Source organism: Metarhizium acridum (assembly GCF_019434415.1).
Source record: "Metarhizium acridum strain ARSEF 324 chromosome Unknown scaffold_13, whole genome shotgun sequence".
NCBI classification, from domain to species: domain Eukaryota; kingdom Fungi; phylum Ascomycota; class Sordariomycetes; order Hypocreales; family Clavicipitaceae; genus Metarhizium; species Metarhizium acridum.
This window is the reverse complement of record NW_027094016.1, coordinates 3,892,024-3,909,696: the sequence shown is the minus strand read 5'-3', so window position 1 is coordinate 3,909,696 and position 17,673 is coordinate 3,892,024. Positions and strand designations below refer to the sequence as shown.

Sequence of the window (17,673 nt, the reverse complement as noted above, 5' to 3'; positions counted from 1 at the left end):
TCTCCTCACCGCCATGAGATTTACCTTGAGAGGTATGCTGCTAGCTCTATTGAGCGACTCTACTCCCCTTTGAAAGCAAATACTGGTCTGCTACCTAAATTTATTGTTCCCAATTTCTTCAGTGGTTCGTAATCATATATTGGAATCATGGCTGCCAACGAAGAGCAGGAGAACAAGCAGCTAAAATCTTCTATTACTCTGCCACTTCAAGAACGGACGGATAAAAAGGACGAGGACATATCAAGGCACTCCGATATACCACAGGGAATACCGCCATTCAGTTTCGGCTCTCTCAACAGGAAGAAGATGGAAGAGGAGCGACTCGCAAGAATTGCTACCAAGCGGCATCGCATATGTGACGAGGAAGATGCTGTGCAAATACCAGGTCCGAAACGAGTGGCAATATCAGCGATGAATACGAATTCTAAGGCCACGGTGCCTTTTCCGAGGGGCACGGTGAAACGGACATGGGCTCGTGGGTATGACAGGTCACCAGACGACATCAAGATAGAGGAAGTGCTCCAAAGGGACAAGCTAGTGCTTGCCTTAATTTCCTCCTTCCAGTGGGATGAGGCGTGGCTCTTGTCTAAAATCGATACTTCGCGTACCAAAGTATTGCTGGCGGCTTTTGCCCGCGATGACGCCCAGGTTAGTTCACGAGCGGCAGCCATCCAGTGTAATTTTTTCGGGGATACGATGCTGATCAGCTAGCAGAAACAGGAAATGCGTATGAATGCCCCCCAGAACATCAAATTCTGTTTTCCGCCTATGTATGGCCCTGGGTCCATGCACTCTAAATTACAGATCCTAAAGTTCGCCGACTACTTGCGGATAGTTATCCCTTCAGGCAATTTAGTTCCACATGATTGGGGCGAAACGGGTGTAATGGAAAATGTGCGTACTCTCTAAAATGGCTACTATGTACCATACTCTACTTTGCTGAATCTGACATACTTAGATGGTGTTTCTAATTGACCTACCCCTCAAGACTGCAAACGACCTAGATCCAACAGCAACACCATTCTTTACTCGTCTACAGCATTATCTCAGGGCCATGGGCGTTGATAATAGCATGATTGACAGCTTGTCGAGATATGACTTCTCTGAAACCGATAACATCGGTTTTGTGTATTCTATGTAAGTCTCCAAGGCATTATGTGGGAATATATGTCACTAATCAGCAGTAACTAGACCTGGAAGCCACCAAGGCGAGTCTCTATCTCGGGCTGGTTCGTTCATGTCCCAATGGAAACGTCATCTATGAAAGTTAACGCGTCGTACCCAGGGTATTCCGGCCTGGGGACTACTGTCTCAGCTCTTGGTTTAGCCACAAGTAACCCTATTGAGGTCGACTTAGCTGTGCGTTCATTTTGACAGCTTGAAGGGCCAGAGGCATACTAATTATGGGCACAGTGTGCGTCTCTGGGGTCTATAAAATACGAACTGGTCCAGGCAATATACCGTGCTTGTCAGGGTAAGTTGAGCCCAAACAGATGTTTAAAAAAAGATAGGTCACGCTGCATGGGTTTCTAATGGCTGTCAGGGCATGCTGGAATGAATAAGTCAGAATTAAAACATGTTGGAGCTGGTCCAAGTCAGAGATCTACTTGTTCTGAACTCCAGGATAATTTTCGAATTTATTTCCCGACTCACGAGACGGTCACAAAAAGTCGAGGAGGGGAAAATGTCAGTAGACAGATTGCTGTTTCAGGTACAATCTAACAGAAACTAACTCTTTTTTGCTAACCAGGCGGCGGGAACTATATGTTTACAAGAGAAATGGTGGCGTGCCTCGACTTTTCCCACTGAGTTAATGCGCGATTGTGTCAGCACCCGGGATGGTCTACTACTGCATACCAAAATCATCTTGGTGAGACAGAAGATCAGCCCAGAAGCAGGTACAAACAAAAAAGTTGCGTGGGCATATGTTGGCAGTGCTAACTTATCCGAGAGTGCATGGTAAGTTGGCATCATAACCGAAACCCGAAATACTTTCCATTCCAGGCCATTAAAAATCGTGTATTGTTTTCATCAACGTCTTTGAAAACTTGAGATAACAACTCGACAGGGGCCGCTTGGTGACAGACAGGGCTTCGGGGCAGAAAAAGATGATGTGTCGCAACTGGGAGTGCGGAGTTGTCCTACCTGTTCGTGCTTTTGAACAAGGAAGTGGCCCTGTTGACATGAATGTTTTCCAAGGCACAATACCAATCCCCATGCAAGTCCCAGGACGACGGTATGTCCCAGACGAGCATCCCTGGTTCTTTCACAGGCACTTTGGAGTGCCATGAAAGCGCTCTAGTACTCCGTACAATGCTAGCCAAGGACAAGGACGGCGTGTCCGACACAAACTGTGGATCCACGACATGCGCAGGGTTATGTTCAGCAGAGCATGCATTGAAATTGGCCGCACGAGTATTCATGATATGGAGATTGCCGACGGCTACTGGATTGAGACTCCGTTGTGGGGCCTGAAGGGAACAAGGGTATGTCCCAATCGTGCTACGGGTCAACGGTAGGCAGACGGACTGTTCATCGGAACGGCCGCGTTTCAACCGGCCTAGTGCCAAACATTTAATACATTACTTCCTGTCCGTGTGTCGGAGGAGAAACAAACACGGATCCGGTTTGTCTGAACAAGACTTCCCCGATTAGTATGATTTACCGCCTGGAAGCAACATTGTCTCGGTTGTGAACCATGTCGGAAATATACAAACGGAAAGTGACCAATTGCAGGTGAGCTCGCATGTGGGCAGATGCAACATGACAGTAATTAGGCTTCAGATAGCATGCATATTCCATCTTCATGACCCGTGTTCATGATCAAATACATAGTACCTCACTACGAAGACACGATAGACCTTGAGTTTTCACAGGCGCAACAAGCCAGCTACTAATACTCGATAGGCCCTAAGAGAAGTAAGTCCCAAGAAAAAGACAGCTAGCCTAGATCGGTTGGCACTGGAGAAACCGAAGTGTGGGAAATCGTACGAGAACTGATCATCGGACCTGGTAGCGTAGCCGGCGCGCCACTGCCCCAAGTTGTGCTCGAAACGGCCGACCGATTCGGAGTAGTGCGATCCAAGATACTGTCTCATCTGCTACATGTGCACTTTTTTTTTTTTTTTTTTTTGCATGTGCAACATTGTTGCCATTGTGAGGTACGTTTAAAGGCCATACACTACTAGGTGCCTCGGCGAGCAGGCAGGCAGGGCAAGCGGCTATAGCTAGATCTCAGGGATCTTGGCATCGTGAGAAGTAGCCATGATCCTCAGCAGTAGTAGTTGGACCAGCATGGTCAGTTGAGTGAGGATGCGTGCAGATCGCGTGCGCTAGTGAAGGGGCAGGACGAGAATGTGATGGTGGGATGAGAAAGTGGGATGAGAGGAGCATCTGGAATGTGGCGCCGTCTTTGGAGTGGGCATGGAGTGCCTTGACGGTCCGCTAAACTCAGTTGCTCCATTGTAGCCAAGTTTTTGGACATGGACCAGACACTCTTGCAGTCCCGGTTGCAAATCCTGGTTTGGTGTCTGGCGGCAGGCGCCAGAGGGGAAAACGTGCATCTCGGGCAAACATCGACTCCCACTGGGGCACAACTGGGGAGGTGTGAAGCTTGAATCACACTCAACCATACTCGCAGGAGTCCATACGAATATTGTACGTACTGCACCGAGTAGCATCGCCCCATCCTTGTTCCATGCTTTGTTCTTGGCTGCGCGAGAGAAGGGCTGTTGGCATAATTTGCGCAAGCGAGTAGGACGTTGGTTTCCACGAGGGGTTATTCATGGGAGTTTCTACGTCGTACGTACTAGACCGGACAATACATATGATGTGTCAGTCAGTTGACAGCCGAACATCGGGAATGGCCAGGAGATCTGATCGTACACGATATGTCGCTGTGCCGCGCCAATAGGGACGAGCCGGTAAAACCAACCACCTTGGTCTTGACACCCGAGTCATGCAAAGAGCAGGCTTGAGGGGACAAAGACAACTACATCTCATACGTAAATACCTACCCAGGTAGGTATTCAACCATTGCATACATACATACATATACGAGCAAAAACTACTAGGTATCCAGGCCATTGTCACGCTATCCACCAAGGGAGGAACCTTGGTTGGCCTATAGCCTGAATTGTCTCGTGTCATTTTGCAAGTTGCCTATCGCCTACTGGGAAAGCACCCAGCCCTGAATTTGATGACAGTTCCCATGATTCCCGAGATCCTGAATCGATCAACTAACAAGTTATTCCAGATTTCCCAGCTCGGCCCAATAATTGTGTGGACATGTACAATATGCTTCACCACCATCCATCCCCTGATAGGATAGGTCGGGTGTGAGCCATTGTCCCGTCTCCTTGGGATCAGTCCTAGGTGAAGGCGAATAGGACTAGAGGCAATGATCTGCGTCAAGGTCAGCTCTCCGGGCCACACGATTCGGCACTACCAAAGCATTCCCCTGTATGCAATGTGAAGTGTTGCAAACATGGGACTTGGTTAACTGGGGCCCTCGGGAGGCATCTTGACCTCGCAAAGTGGAACAAATGAAGACATTTGTTGGCTGGCTGGCTTTTTGTAATACCTGCAACATACCAAGCTCTACAGATTCAAAGATGGCGAACGACGGGAGAACCCATGCGAGTACCCCTTGGCTACACACATATATCTATATATATGTGTGTGTATGCATATATGTACGTCCTGCCCAACTTTGCAAACATTTGTGAGAAACACGGTTAGGATGAATTGCCTTTGGAGACGCGATCTGCCACCCGGAATTAGGCGCAATAGATTTGACGAATATAAATGGAGGTGCACATCAAGCATCTACTGCAATATCGGTTCTCTCAATTTTTAATGAAGGGGGGGAGGGAATGGGTATGGAGTCCTCCGTATTATTTACTCTGTGGTGACAAACTTTACAATAGAACTAGTAGTTACTCCGTTGTACATACATAATAATAATACATTGGAGTTGGTTAAATTGACATTGCCGTCATGGGGTCGTCGTGCAAGATTCAGCTGGGATGGTTCAATTGGGTGGCTACCGGGATGCAAGGGTGTCGATGCACGCTACACACGTGTGTGGACCAGGGTCAATATCAACCCTGGCACCATTGTGGCAATAAACGGCCGCCGTCTTGGTGATCTGGCCCACAGCGGCATTACTGTCAATGGTGTGTACCTCTCAGCAGCTCACGCACTACCATGATGGTGTTGCATTGCAGTGCGCTTGGTTGACAAGTCTGCATGCGGTAGATTCAACCCGCGCTATTGTGTCTGTACTAATTTGGACAACGAGCCAAGAGCTGGAAAGTTGCAAGTCGGGCACTGATATCAGGACTAATTAGCCAGAAATATGGCACCGAGACATAGCTGTTCAGGTAGTACTCGAATCCTCGCCGAGGAGCAGATCGACTGCCCGCTCTCTGCATGCAGAAGAAATATGCTTCTGTCTGAGCCCCGAGGATAGCGGATGACATCTGTGAAGCACATTCGATACAACGCGTCGTGTTGGTGGAGATGGCGAATGGCGATGATATATATATATATATATATATACACTTCATTTCTCCACGTTCGTTGCGAAATTTTTCGGGTCAATGGTACGGCTGCTCTGGGGTACGGAGTCCAGGGAGATTATTTTACTTCATTGCACAACAGCTTCATAGCTGGGTGGTCATTAGTACGTAAGACTTGGAGCGTTTTGGGGAAATTTTTTTTTTCCTTTTTCAATGTGGAAAAAAAAAAAAAAAAAAAAAAGGAGGAGGAGGAAAACACCCCCAGGTAAATACAGAGGTTTAACGGCTGATTGCACTAGAACGATAAACTTCCGGGAGGCAACCTTATTGTCTAAAGTGGTTCAGGAACTTGCTCTTCGGGTGTTTTGAGTTTGATATGTGTTGTGTGCCACGTTGTGGTTTGAAAATAGGAAAGAGAGAAGAGCAAATAGAAAAGAAAATAACACGCAGTGACTGGGACATTCGAAATTCTCCGCGCTGATAGTTGCAAAATACTAATCTAATTCTAATTCTCACCTCATCGAGTCGTTTGGTCTCCAATGTTGGTACGTCAAGGTTGCGTGGGCCCCTCCCTTTCACCCTTTCATCAAATCGGCCGGGAGAGAGCTCGGAGACAATGTCGCGAGAACCGATATAACTCTGCAGTTCATCGTCATGTCTACTGGCCTGCAATGTCTCCGGCAAGTTGCAACAAAATACAATATCAGGCTGTAGCCTCAAAGTCTGCACCACTTACACGCGCATTGGTATGGTGGTGTGGGTCCCCGGGCACGAGCTCTTCATGCATGATCGGTTCCTGCGTGCATAATTGTGGAGATGTTTGGAGTTGGGGGCTGTAAACAGTCCAATAGCCACGATGAAATGGTGTTGGGGTCTGGTGTGTGTGCCTTGCATGCATAATAGTTGCTGCATGTGTTGTGCAACAGTGCAAACGCATCGACATGGGTAACACTAAGCTTAGCATACTTGCCCCAAAGTCAGGAACCTCAATTCTCTGGACGGCTTACCATTGCATTGTACAGAGCATTGGACATTGTACGTGGACTGAATAGGTGTATTGACCTCAAGGTTCCAGATGCGGGCTCGATCAACACGATATCGAGACTGCTTGCGGAACTAGTTCAAATTGCAGAGGATGGCACTTACTAATCCAGACCCTTAAAGCCACATGTACTATTATTACCCCAAGCGGTGAAGCCAAAATGCTGTCGGATGCTACTAGTACTACGGAGTAGGTCGCTAGAGCGAAAAGGACACTTAACCACGAGCATACGCTAGCTAGGTCAATGGACTCGACTAATTATTTTGGTCCAGAACCGCTCTTGTCATGTTTCAGACCATCTTATTCCATCCAAATGTCCCCATTTACACCCTAAGGATTTTAATATCTACATGGCGCACGCGGCCAAGCATGTTCTTCTTTGGTCGGGCCCGGCGCTACAAATAGCCAACCACGCAAAGCTTTACGGCGAACAGGTAGGTGATCTATGTTCTGTGGTCAACTGGTCTGTGTCGATCCGAAAGGAAATTGCCATTGGGCTTCCGGGCCGCTCATTCCCAAGGCCTTGGCGCCAAAGGCATGACGGGCAACGAGGCTCAGAATACGTAGTATGATGGCGATTACTAACAACGTAGTACTACCATGACATCTCAATCCGACGCGGCATATCAATTCACCGTCAATTGCTGGTTCCGTCGGGCGACCAACCAACGAAACCGGCTATTGCACTCCGTACATATAGGACATGGACATGCGCGTAAACCAGCGCCTCAGACCCCCCTGCTCGTGCATTTGCAAGCTTCTGCCCCGGCGAGCTTGTTCAGATAACCAACCAGTTGACAAGTCTGGCTCCAGATGTCGTTTCCACCCCCTGTTGCAAGCTGTCTGGTAGCCTAGTAGGTATGTACCTAGCGTAGCGTACGGAGTACGGAGAGTAAGAAACCAGACATGTGCTGTCAAATTCGCCAGGACACGACCAACTACGTCTTCCCCGGCCCTCCCAGCAAGTTCTTGCTTGTCCTTGTCTGTGAATTCTTCTCTCCTTTTTCTTTTTTTTTAAAAAAAAATTTCCTACAAGTTTCTTTTTTCTTTCTATCGCTCTTGTCTTGCCTCTTTTTTCTGCCTTTACCTGCTTATTGCAGTGCACAACCATTGCTTGCCCCGCACTCGTTGAAGCAACCGCCTCAAGCTTCTTCAAGAGCCCCCATGAGCGTGCTTATCCCCCTCCCCATAGTATCCTTGTCAATTCAGCGCCACCCCAACGCCGCAACACACACTCTCTCTACAGATTCCTGGCTCGTGGCCCCACGCAAAAGAGGGGCTGGGTGTCGTCGTCCATGTCCGGCCGGCTACCGACGAACCCCCATGGGCTGCCTGTCGGCCTTCAGTTTGATCTGTTTGCAGTCTGGTACAAAATGTCGGCAGCTCTGGGACGAATATTCGGTACCAAACACCGACAGCCCAATATTGAACATGAATGCAACCCGTGTGACGCCGCGGTACATATGTTCGCGGGGCAATTACTAGTGCTTGTCCCGAGTCCGTACAAACCCAGCAGGAAACACCCATGATACTCGTACAAGAACAAAGAAGGCTTGGATGGAAACCGTCTAGACCGACCGACGACCACTGTGCACAACACCAACCTGATCGCCGCGATTACCCACCACCACCACCATCCTCCTCCCTGTTCTCGTTCGCGGTGCGAGAGGAGGCCACAACCTGACAAGTCACTGAATGACTGAAGTTTGGAGGCGGTTCTCTCGGGCTCTTCTGCCCAATCTCCACTTCTAGTGCCACATTCTGAAGCTGCCTCCAATAGATATTTCGTCCACTGCCTTGCGTACAGAAGTTGTACTAAGCCTCATGGTTGGGGCATCAGTCAGTCATTCTCCGATGCGAATGGTCCTTCTTTTGCTACATCGACACTGCATCGTACAGCTATCAGGAAATCCGACGTGTCCCGCGTCACCCTAAGCCATCTTTGTACGTACCATGTACTGTATTTAGCGAAAAGCGACAACAGCTAGTCGCTCAGCCGGCTCTGGGTTGATGGTGACGCGCGTGGGTTAGTTATACTTGACATGACAAGGCAAGCTTCTGGGTGGCTGCCTTGCCCTCAAAATTTGGGGGATTGGTGACACTACATCTCTAGACGTCTGAAAGTCGTAGAGCCACTAGGGGGGCAAATGAGCGCGTGGAATACACAATGATGAAGGTATGGAACGCGTGGGCACGTTTTGGCCGAGCCACCGTCCGACTACAATTGGCTTGGTTTGAATTCAACCTTGGTCTTGTTCCTTGTACGTATGGTGTACTAATACAGTCAAGTAGCTTTCCCTGTCGATGTCTGTTTCTCAAAGCTGCAGGTATTTTCCCCTTCTGCAACTTGGTTCAAATAACTCCTATTCAGCCAATTCCAAATGCCGTATCAACCTTCGGCTATTGTTTGCCCGAAGATGCTTCGGCATAGTCACAAGATGCTCAACCGGATCTCGGGCTGTCTACGTACCACATTATTAATAGGCTCGCACCTTGCTCACCACAACTTCCCCCCTTGTCTACCTACCTAGCAGGTAGTATATGCCGCTGACAGCATTACAGTTCGAATTGCTTTTACAGTAGTGTACTCCGTATGTATGTCGTCACCCATGGGACAACAAGACTGGTACTTACCTAGGTAGATACCTACCTATGAGGTTCCTACGGGGGCGTCGAGGCATTGGTAGCCTTGTAGCACTCATTCCGCGACGATGCAATTAGAAATGTAATGTAATTCTTGCCCAAGATTTGCGAATCTTGCAAGGTCTTATGGCTTAGCCCTCTCCGCATCTCTTCTTGTTGCTGTAGACTGTGTTTGCATTGCGGTGCGTAATGGTAAACAACAGCCCGACCCGACAATATCACACTGGGGCCATGGAGAAACTGGATGGGTCTGGTAGCTTACTATATTCACACCCGCTCCGACGGCGCAAGCTACTACGCCCTTTCCGGCACTCATGGTACATGGCCAGTACGGCTAAGTACTACCGGGACTGTAGCGGCGCCTGGTAGCTCTCCAGGTTACGAGGTCTGCTCCAGTCAGAAGTGACAACCACCCAGGAAGGCCCTGGCGCTTTCGCTCTTCGACGCTCGAGCGAGTTCGACGTCGACGGCATGTTGGCAACCTTGGAAGTACGCACCTACTTTGCATCTAGGTATCTAGTATTTACTTGAGCAACTAACCTACATTCTCCCTTCTCAGGGACGGTCGAGTGGCCGGGTATCCCAAAATAAATTAAAATAAAGGTAAAAGTAACCATTTAAATGAATATGGATTGCGCATGGTCTTGCGCGCGTGCGCGCGTGCGTGCGTGCGTGTATGTATGTCTAGTTGCTACCGAACTACCTCAGGTCTAGGTAGATTTGCATGTATGGATGTGTGTGCGTGTGTGTGTACTTTTTTGTTGCACGCAGCTCGAGTGTCCTGGCCGATCTTGCCGACTTACACCACCACCAGACTGACCCTCCAAAGGTTCTCAATACTTCAAGAACTCCAGCTTTGGAAGATGCACGATTGACCCGGGAGTTCGCTAGTTCAGCTATCAGGCCATTTGGCTATCCGCTCATCCATCCACATGCGTCTCATTGGCTTCCTTGCAAATACTCCAAGCTTTTTAACTCTAGTCGAACCGCCAGCCAGACCGATTTAATTTACCAACCATAAAGACCGCCACTGAACATTGATTGCTCATCGACACCATCTCGTCACCCCCATACAGGCAATGCTGCGGAGAAATTCGTCAAGCCACAAGATCACAGTGTGCCTCGAGTTACTCTGGTAGCACTCCATCGTACCTCGAGTGTAGTCACAGAAGTGTGTACGTCGCGTTTTGCTGTGTCAACTTTTGATGCCGCATCGTCGAATCGCAAAGCAGCCCTACGCCTCGATAAAACTTAATACTGGATCCTATCCCCTTCAGGCCAGCGCCCTGTCTGTATCCATCCATTTCTGTCCTTGTTCGTTCGTCAAGCTGTCCCTCCACCCCCCGGCCCAGTCCCCCGAGGCCAGACAATCACCCGCCAACCTCCGTCTTCCCGCATCTTTGGCGCCTCCTGCTTGGTTCCCATCGGGGTCTGGTCGAACTCAGAACTCTCAAGTGCTGTGTGCCATTGGCATTGGGCATCTTGAGAACTGGCTAGAGAACTTGGCACCACGACGGCGCACTGTCACGGCACGCACCTCGAGAGTCAATCTGCCGCCCTCCACTGCGTCCACCAGGTCCCTCCAAACTTAACAACACCTCCTCCCACGCCGCTTCAAGCCACAGCTGTTCCCGAGACTTTTGCTCGAGCTTGACTTCCTCTTCCAACTTCGATTCTTTCTGCAGCCTCTCTTCGTCTTTTCTGCGGACTGGACTTGTGGCCCTTAATTCGTTTCTCGGCTCTGCTCCTTTGACATCTTCGGCTCCCTCCTGCCCTGCAACTTTCTTCCCCAACTTATTTTCTCCGGTCAAAGCTTCTGTTCCCTTTAATTCCTCCAGTGCCGTTACATTCACAAACTCTGCCTCTTAATCCGCCTTCTTACTCTGCGTACTCTTTCTCTCTCTACTCTCTCTTCGTCTCCCCACCCTTTCCCCCCCCCGAGGAAGGATCTCCCCCAGTCGAGCCGGAAGCGAAACCATATCATTTGACTGAACACCAGAGATCACCAGTATCCATACCGTTTTGTTTTGGTATTCGTTACCGCAGGGGCTCCTCAGAGCATCCAAACTTCTGGATTGCACGGGAGCTGAACGTCAATCTCCAGGAAAGAAGGTTATCACCGTCTTCTCCGAAAGTTAAATCTTGGCCGGTGCAAAGCTTCGCAGAACCATGTCAAATCAATCCAACCCTCTTCGTCCTACCTTTGAGGGACTTGTCGCCTCTACATATGACTCACTTGTTTTGTTCGAGGCCTGCTTGTCTGGCCGACTCACCCACGTACCACGTCGCCCTCACGATCGAGAGCGCCAGGACCTAATCAAAAGTGGCAACGTCTTCATTTACGAAGAGCACGCTTCAGGTATCAAACGATGGACCGACGGTGTATCTTGGAGTCCCAGTCGCATTCTAGGCAACTTTCTCATATACCGTGAGTTGGAGAAGCCGTTTCCGCCAGGAGAAAAGAAACGAGCCCTTAAAAGAAAGAAGTGTCCTCCAGGAGGTATCGGAAAGGCGGACTCTACCTCACACCTAAACATGTCTGGTTTCACTTCACCTGCTGCCATGGACGGCGTCAATATCAAGGGTACCGAGAGGGCATTGATTGGATCACTGGTTGATTCTTACCCTTTCAAGCCCGGCGGATTGGTCAAGAAGACCATCAGCGTAAGCTACAACGGCGTTCCTCATCACCTTGTGAGCTACTACAAGGTTGACGACGCGGTTGCTGGAAATCTCAATACCCCGTCAAGGAGCTACGGTTTTAGTGGCATCTCGCCTCGAAACGAACTCCTAGTGTCCCAAAATTTCCGTGCTCCCATTGACGAAGTACAGTATAGCCCGGACGACGAAGGTGGTGGCCCCTCGGGTCTCATTGCGACAGTTGTAAATGCACCGGCTTTTTCTGGTGGTTCACATACTCATATGCCTAGAGCCATGTCCATCGCGGGCTTTCATGCCCCGGTACCAGCGTACGGGTCTATTCCCTACACATACCATCCACAACACCAGTACCTGGCGACGATGAATTCGCCCATGCCAGTTCAGATGCCACAGCCGCTTCCTTCTTCGATTCAGCCCTCCTTGGGTTCTTCAGCTCCGCAGTCGATTCCGCCGTCCATCTCTCCAGCCATGCCGTCCAGCACACCTTCAATGCCATACACTCCTCAGCCACATGGTAATTATTCCTTGGGCCCTACCAGAGCCTCCCGTTTCAGCGCCAGCACTGGCATGGATAACGATTTCCCGCGAAGTATGCCACTACACGATCCGCCAAGACGGAATTCGGCATTCGAACTTACACAGCCTGCAGAGCTGTCGTCGATGCATCTTGGCACAGTTCCCGGAGGCAGACCTCCCCAGAGCGGCAATACATATGTTGGACAGGGTTCGTACTATGTTCCCCAGCGAGGTGGCCAAATGGCAGGCCAAGAGGGACAGGCTTTCAACCAGCCACGGCCGACGAAGCAGGATCCTAATACTTTGACTGGCGCGGAAGCTGGGACCCAGAACTACAACTTGGATCAGAATCCGACTGATTGGGCCCTTGGACAGTCCGACGGTCAAGGCGATCTACAGTATTTCGGAAATAGCGCAAGTAATGGTTCCGAGCAGTGGCCTGGAGGTTCCAATGGTTTAGGGCGCTCCTAGGTGATTCTTAATGCATACTCTACGCAGCATTTCGCTACCGACGTCATTGGCTTGTATGCCTAGCATTGTCACACGATATATGTTCTTACTGCAGGCAGATGCTCTTACTTTTTCTATTCTTTGTTTCTTTTTAGATGCTTGATGGGCCTCGGCTGTCTTCATGCTGCAGCTACGCCTGGTATCTTGTCGTTCTTCTCTTCTTCACCTTCATTTTCCTAGTTTCGTGTATGCTTCTATAGCTAGGGGCCGTCCTAGAAATATTTAGCAATGGCTTTGGTGGCGGAGCAAGACGCTTCTTCCGGTTTAGCTTTTGTTTCACTGCCTGGTGGCGTGTGTAAAGATGTGGCAAGGTTCTGCACTTGTGTCGCTCGCTGTTTTTGTTCCTTCTCCTTTCTTTCTTTCCCTTTTTTTTTCTTTTCATGTACGCGGAAGAGGTTTATTTGGGTTGGCTGTCTCTATTATTCAGTGGTGTTTTGGGCAAAAGGGGGGAAAAGGGACCGGTTGCCAATACAGGTTTTCAACCCATGTTTATATCGATCGGTCGTTGATTGTTGTCACGGCGCTTGGGGTTATACTCTGCTGCACGTCATGGTTGGGTGGGTACCATGTTTGAATAGACCTTGCTATAAGAATTATTAGATGATAGTCCCGCGAGGGAGGTCCTCTGTGACTTATCACTAAATAAGAGCACTAAATACAGAAGGACCGAGAGATGGCTACTATTTGATAGCATGTGTACGAGCGGAACAATCCAGAAAAACATAGTCCAGTAGTCAAAACGCATTATAGCCTGGAAGGAGGCTATCTTGTAGGGTAGGCAGTTGATTAGGTAGACGCCGCATTGAGGGGACCCGCTCCTGTCGGGAACTCAGCTCCAGACTGAAAATCATTAATTTATCGTCGCGCTGTAATCTGACACCGGATAGTCGAAACAGCATAGAAACCAACAAGTTCAATTCGTCACTGAGCTTGACACCAGATATTAGGTTTATTGGGACCACAGTCAAGCTCGCTGCCGAATGGCGCTGACTGAGTGAAACAAGATGCTTGTGGTCCCATTTCTCTCTCGAGCAACGAGCCGGGCGCGCTGCAAAGGGCCTTCACGCATTGCGTTTGGGGCAATCAGCACACGCTCGCCAGCAATTTTGCCCCGATCATCACCGGCATTGCCCATTCTCCGCACCTGCATAATCGTCAAACCCACGGAGAGCCAAAATCAAGTCCGATATTACTGGTGAGCAGCTCCTTAGGATTTCCCAGTCAACGCCCAACGCGTCAGACATGACGCAAGTTGAATAGGATCAGAAACTGATAGAAAGAGTCATAGTTCCCGCTCTGGTCAAACCCAGAAAGCCGACCATCCTAAAGCGAAATCGACGTCGGAGAAAGCGGGAAATCCAGCTGTCCACACGCCTTCAGGGACGAACGAGGTTATTCACGAGGATATATATACAGTACCGAATGTCCTAACGATTACAAGACTTATAGCAGCCCCCGTTGTAGGATATTTAGTTCTCCATGACTCTCATGCGTGGGCTGTGGGACTGTTTGCGTATGCTGGGATTACGGACCTGCTCGATGGCTGGATTGCTCGCAAATGGAATCGCAAGACGGTGGTTGGAACCGTAATAGATCCCATGGCGGACAAGGCTCTTATGACGATCCTCACTATATGTTTAGCCGCCAAAGGCGCTCTGCCGTGTATGTGCCCTACAGGGCGAAATGGCCCAATATCTGGAAATATTTTGGAGCCAACTGCTTTGCCTGATCCCCATCCCCAAATCCCAGTCCCTTCCGTGCTGACAATTTCTGTGTTTGGTGCTTTAGTATGGGTCGCGACAGTCATTTTAGGGAGAGATGTAGGACTTGGGATGGCTGCTATATATTACCGCTGGATTTCGCTACCACCGCCCAAGACTTTCTATCGATATTGGGATTTCTCTCTCCCATCCGCAGAAGTTCGTCCCACAACAATAAGCAAATACAACACATTCTTACAGCTGGCTCTCGTTGGCCTCACAACAGCAGCCCCACTCGTCGACACTGATCTGACATCAGCGTTGACGACTTTGCAGTAAGTCTTACTGATAACGCTCTTCGCTCAACTATCCAGTTTGTCGGTTACGCTGATGAGACATTAGATATGTCGTAGCGGCCACCACTGTCTGGAGCGGCGCCAGCTATGTATTCAGCAAGGATGCTGTAAAGATCCTGAAATAGAGGACCAAGATGGTGAGAGCACACTTGCTATTCGGCCCAAGGGGCCCTTGAGGAAGTTCCCCCCTCCCAAGGGCGGAATGTAGCACATTCAAGCTTAGTACGTCGCTGTGATGGTATTTCTAGATCCGTCCATGTATCATCCTGTATCAACACTTACAGACCCTGGGCTGAGTTTGGGAAAACCATTCAAATTAAGAGTGTATATAGTATAAACTTGTCCAGTGTGCGCCATCATATTTACGCACATAATTATTCAAGATATATTACCGCACCATCGTGCATTTTATGGAGTACTTCAGATATGGTACATTCTCCCAAGACACTGAGAACAGCTTACTCTGAGCCATGGTCTAGTTCACTCGTGGCTCATCAGAAAGAAAGCGCTGGCGTATGTGTGCCAAAAGCCTGACAGTACCTGCGGGAGTAACGCCTTCGACTCTACGTGCTTGTGCTAGGGTTTCTGGACACGCAGCTTTCAGTACTTCCTTTTCGGATAAGGCTAGACCGGGTATGACGTCGTAATTGATGTCTAAGGGCAGGCGAACGCTCTCGTCATAGGCAAACCGACCCCGTTCAGCAGCCTGCATTCTGATATATGGTGCATACACGGCTTCAATAGCAACACGGTCTCTAACTCGAGTCGGGTATGATTCAATTTCCGGAATGGAGGTGCTCAGCTGCTGAAGATCAATTTTATTTCCGGTATTTGATAGTCGAAGAATATCAATGCCTGTCCGGCGCGACGAGTTCTTCTTGAGATGAAAACCTTGTTCCGACCATTGTGTGGATGTGAGAGACACTGAGTTCAGTATCTTTGTAAGATCGTCAATCTGCTGACGCTCGTCCGAAAATGCTCTCCAGCGGGAATCAGAGACTACGCCCCAGTCCCGACCTTTCTCGGTAAGCCGGAGATCTGCATTATCAGCTCTTGCCGCCATGCGAAATTCGCTCCTAGATGTAAACATCCTGTAGGGCTCCGTCACGCCTTTCGTAATGAGGTCATCTATCATAATTCCAATGTAACCATCAGACCTGGATATTGACACTTCGGACAATCCCTGAGCAACTCGCCCTGCGTTAATACCTGCTATAACACCCTGCCCAGCGGCCTCTTCGTAGCCAGTGGTACCGTTGATCTGCCCCGCGAGGTATAGACCGTGGAGAGCTCGAGTCTCGAGCGTGGATTTGAGCCCGCGAGGATCGATGTAGTCGTATTCAACGCCGTAGCCCGGCTGCAGCATTTCTACCCGCTCGAGGCCTTTGATAGTTCGCAGTGCCTGCTTCTGAGCCTCAGGTGGTATGGTCATTGACAACCCATTAGGATATACAATTTGACTCTCAAAGCCTTCTGGCTCAAGCCATACTATGTGTCGCTCCTTGTCTGGAAATCGAAGAACCTTGGACTCCAAGGATGGGCAGTACCTTGGGCCCTTAATTGTCTCTCGAATGTGAACGGTGTTCTGGAGGTTTTCACGCACAATTCGGTGGGTTGCGTCGGTAGTGTGTGTAATGCTACAGGTTAGCTGATCCGCGACGGACACAGCATTATTCAAAAAGGAGAACGGCGTGGGCGGCGCGTCTCCATATTGAACCTCCAGCCCCTTAAAATCAATAGTCTTTTGATCCAGCCGCGGGGGTGTACCGGTCTTGAGTCTTCCGAGCTGGAAGCCTGCGGTCCGAAGCGATTTACTTAATCCGAAGGTAGCTGCTTCACCCAGTCGCCCTGCCGGGTAGCTCTGGAGACCGATGTGTATTTCGCCGCCCAAGAAAGTGCCAGTGGTAATAATGACCTTGCTTGAGGGCAAAACTTGACCGGAGTCTAATCGGACCCCTGCGACGCATTTGGAGGCTGCTTCTGCTTGTGGAGGGTCAAGCTTTGACAAAATAATATCAGAAACACTGGCGAGAACGATTGAGAGATTCGGATAGGACTGTAGTTCCTCTCTCATGTATTGCTTGTATAATTTTCGATCGATTTGAGCACGAGGTCCCTGTTATAAATGATGAGTTAGTCCATGTACTCGATTCTCGACAAGGTTGTATATTGGGCTTCACATACCCACACCGCTGGTCCCTTGCTACGATTCAACATGTGAAACTGGACACCGGCTTTGTCGATAATTCTTCCAGCTAGACCATCAAGGGCATCAATTTCCCGTATTATCGTTCCCTTTCCGATGCCCCCAAAGCTCGGATTACACGAACAAGTCCCAAAGTTATCGATTTTTGGAGTGACCAATGCAGTTTTCGCCCCTGTTCTTGCAGCTGCGGCACAAGCTTCAGCACCAGCGTGGCCACCGCCAATGACGATGACATCAAAAGGCCTAGTAGAAAAATTAGTACCGCTGACGAGAGTCAAGCATTTGTTGGGCTTAGCTGAGACAAACTTGGAGTTCCCTACTGTAGCAAATTGGCGACGGGGACGTCCACGCAGCGCCTGGTGGCGTCTTGTGCGTGATGCGATATGCAGGAAATTATCGCGATACATATCAGATCAAAAGCGACTGTTAATTTTCGGGAATGTAGGATGCATTGTCACTCTGACCGCGGGTTTCCTGATGGCGAAGGCATTTTCCCCGATGCTGGTGCAAAAGTTCA

At 49.5% G+C, this 17,673-nt stretch overlaps 6 protein-coding genes across 6 annotated transcripts; 4 read left to right on the top strand and 2 right to left on the bottom strand.

Annotated features, from left to right (window-relative positions):
• Nucleotides 1-147: 147 nt before the first annotated feature.
• On the top strand, nucleotides 148-1,963 carry J3458_003760 (uncharacterized protein; the record flags this gene model as incomplete). Its single annotated transcript, XM_066117946.1, has 8 exons — nucleotides 148-648; nucleotides 715-894; nucleotides 959-1,137; nucleotides 1,192-1,229; nucleotides 1,286-1,359; nucleotides 1,414-1,474; nucleotides 1,544-1,686; nucleotides 1,751-1,963. The coding sequence occupies 8 exons, from the start codon at nucleotides 148-150 to the stop codon at nucleotides 1,961-1,963; spliced, it is 1,389 nt and encodes a 462-aa protein (XP_065977741.1).
• A 1,369-nt stretch (nucleotides 1,964-3,332) lies between these two features.
• J3458_003759 (uncharacterized protein) lies at nucleotides 3,333-3,931 on the bottom strand (the record flags this gene model as incomplete). Its single annotated transcript, XM_066117945.1, has 1 exon — nucleotides 3,333-3,931. Exon 1 carries the CDS (start codon nucleotides 3,678-3,680, stop codon nucleotides 3,333-3,335), a length of 348 nt encoding a protein of 115 aa, XP_065977740.1. The 5' UTR covers nucleotides 3,681-3,931.
• Nucleotides 3,932-10,412: 6,481 nt separating this feature from the next.
• On the top strand, nucleotides 10,413-10,799 carry J3458_003758 (uncharacterized protein; the record flags this gene model as incomplete). Its single annotated transcript, XM_066117944.1, has 1 exon — nucleotides 10,413-10,799. One exon carries the CDS (start codon nucleotides 10,413-10,415, stop codon nucleotides 10,797-10,799), a length of 387 nt encoding a protein of 128 aa, XP_065977739.1.
• Nucleotides 10,800-11,376: 577 nt separating this feature from the next.
• Nucleotides 11,377-12,855, top strand: sge1_1 (Global transcription regulator sge1; the record flags this gene model as incomplete). Its single annotated transcript, XM_007810041.2, has 1 exon — nucleotides 11,377-12,855. One exon carries the CDS (start codon nucleotides 11,377-11,379, stop codon nucleotides 12,853-12,855), a length of 1,479 nt encoding a protein of 492 aa, XP_007808232.2.
• Nucleotides 12,856-13,675: 820 nt separating this feature from the next.
• On the top strand, nucleotides 13,676-17,066 carry J3458_003756 (uncharacterized protein). The gene is made up of 4 exons (XM_066117943.1): nucleotides 13,676-14,089; nucleotides 14,183-14,556; nucleotides 14,683-14,929; nucleotides 14,997-17,066. Exons 1-4 carry the CDS (start codon nucleotides 13,899-13,901, stop codon nucleotides 15,073-15,075), a joined length of 891 nt encoding a protein of 296 aa, XP_065977738.1. The 5' UTR covers nucleotides 13,676-13,898; the 3' UTR covers nucleotides 15,076-17,066.
• On the bottom strand, nucleotides 14,897-17,661 carry MTO1_1 (Mitochondrial Translation Optimization). The gene is made up of 3 exons (XM_066117942.1): nucleotides 17,463-17,661; nucleotides 17,135-17,399; nucleotides 14,897-17,066 (listed from the first exon to the last, which is right to left on the bottom strand). Exons 1-3 carry the CDS (start codon nucleotides 17,561-17,563, stop codon nucleotides 15,426-15,428), a joined length of 2,007 nt encoding a protein of 668 aa, XP_065977737.1. The 5' UTR covers nucleotides 17,564-17,661; the 3' UTR covers nucleotides 14,897-15,425.
• Between the last annotated feature and the right edge of the window lie 12 nt (nucleotides 17,662-17,673).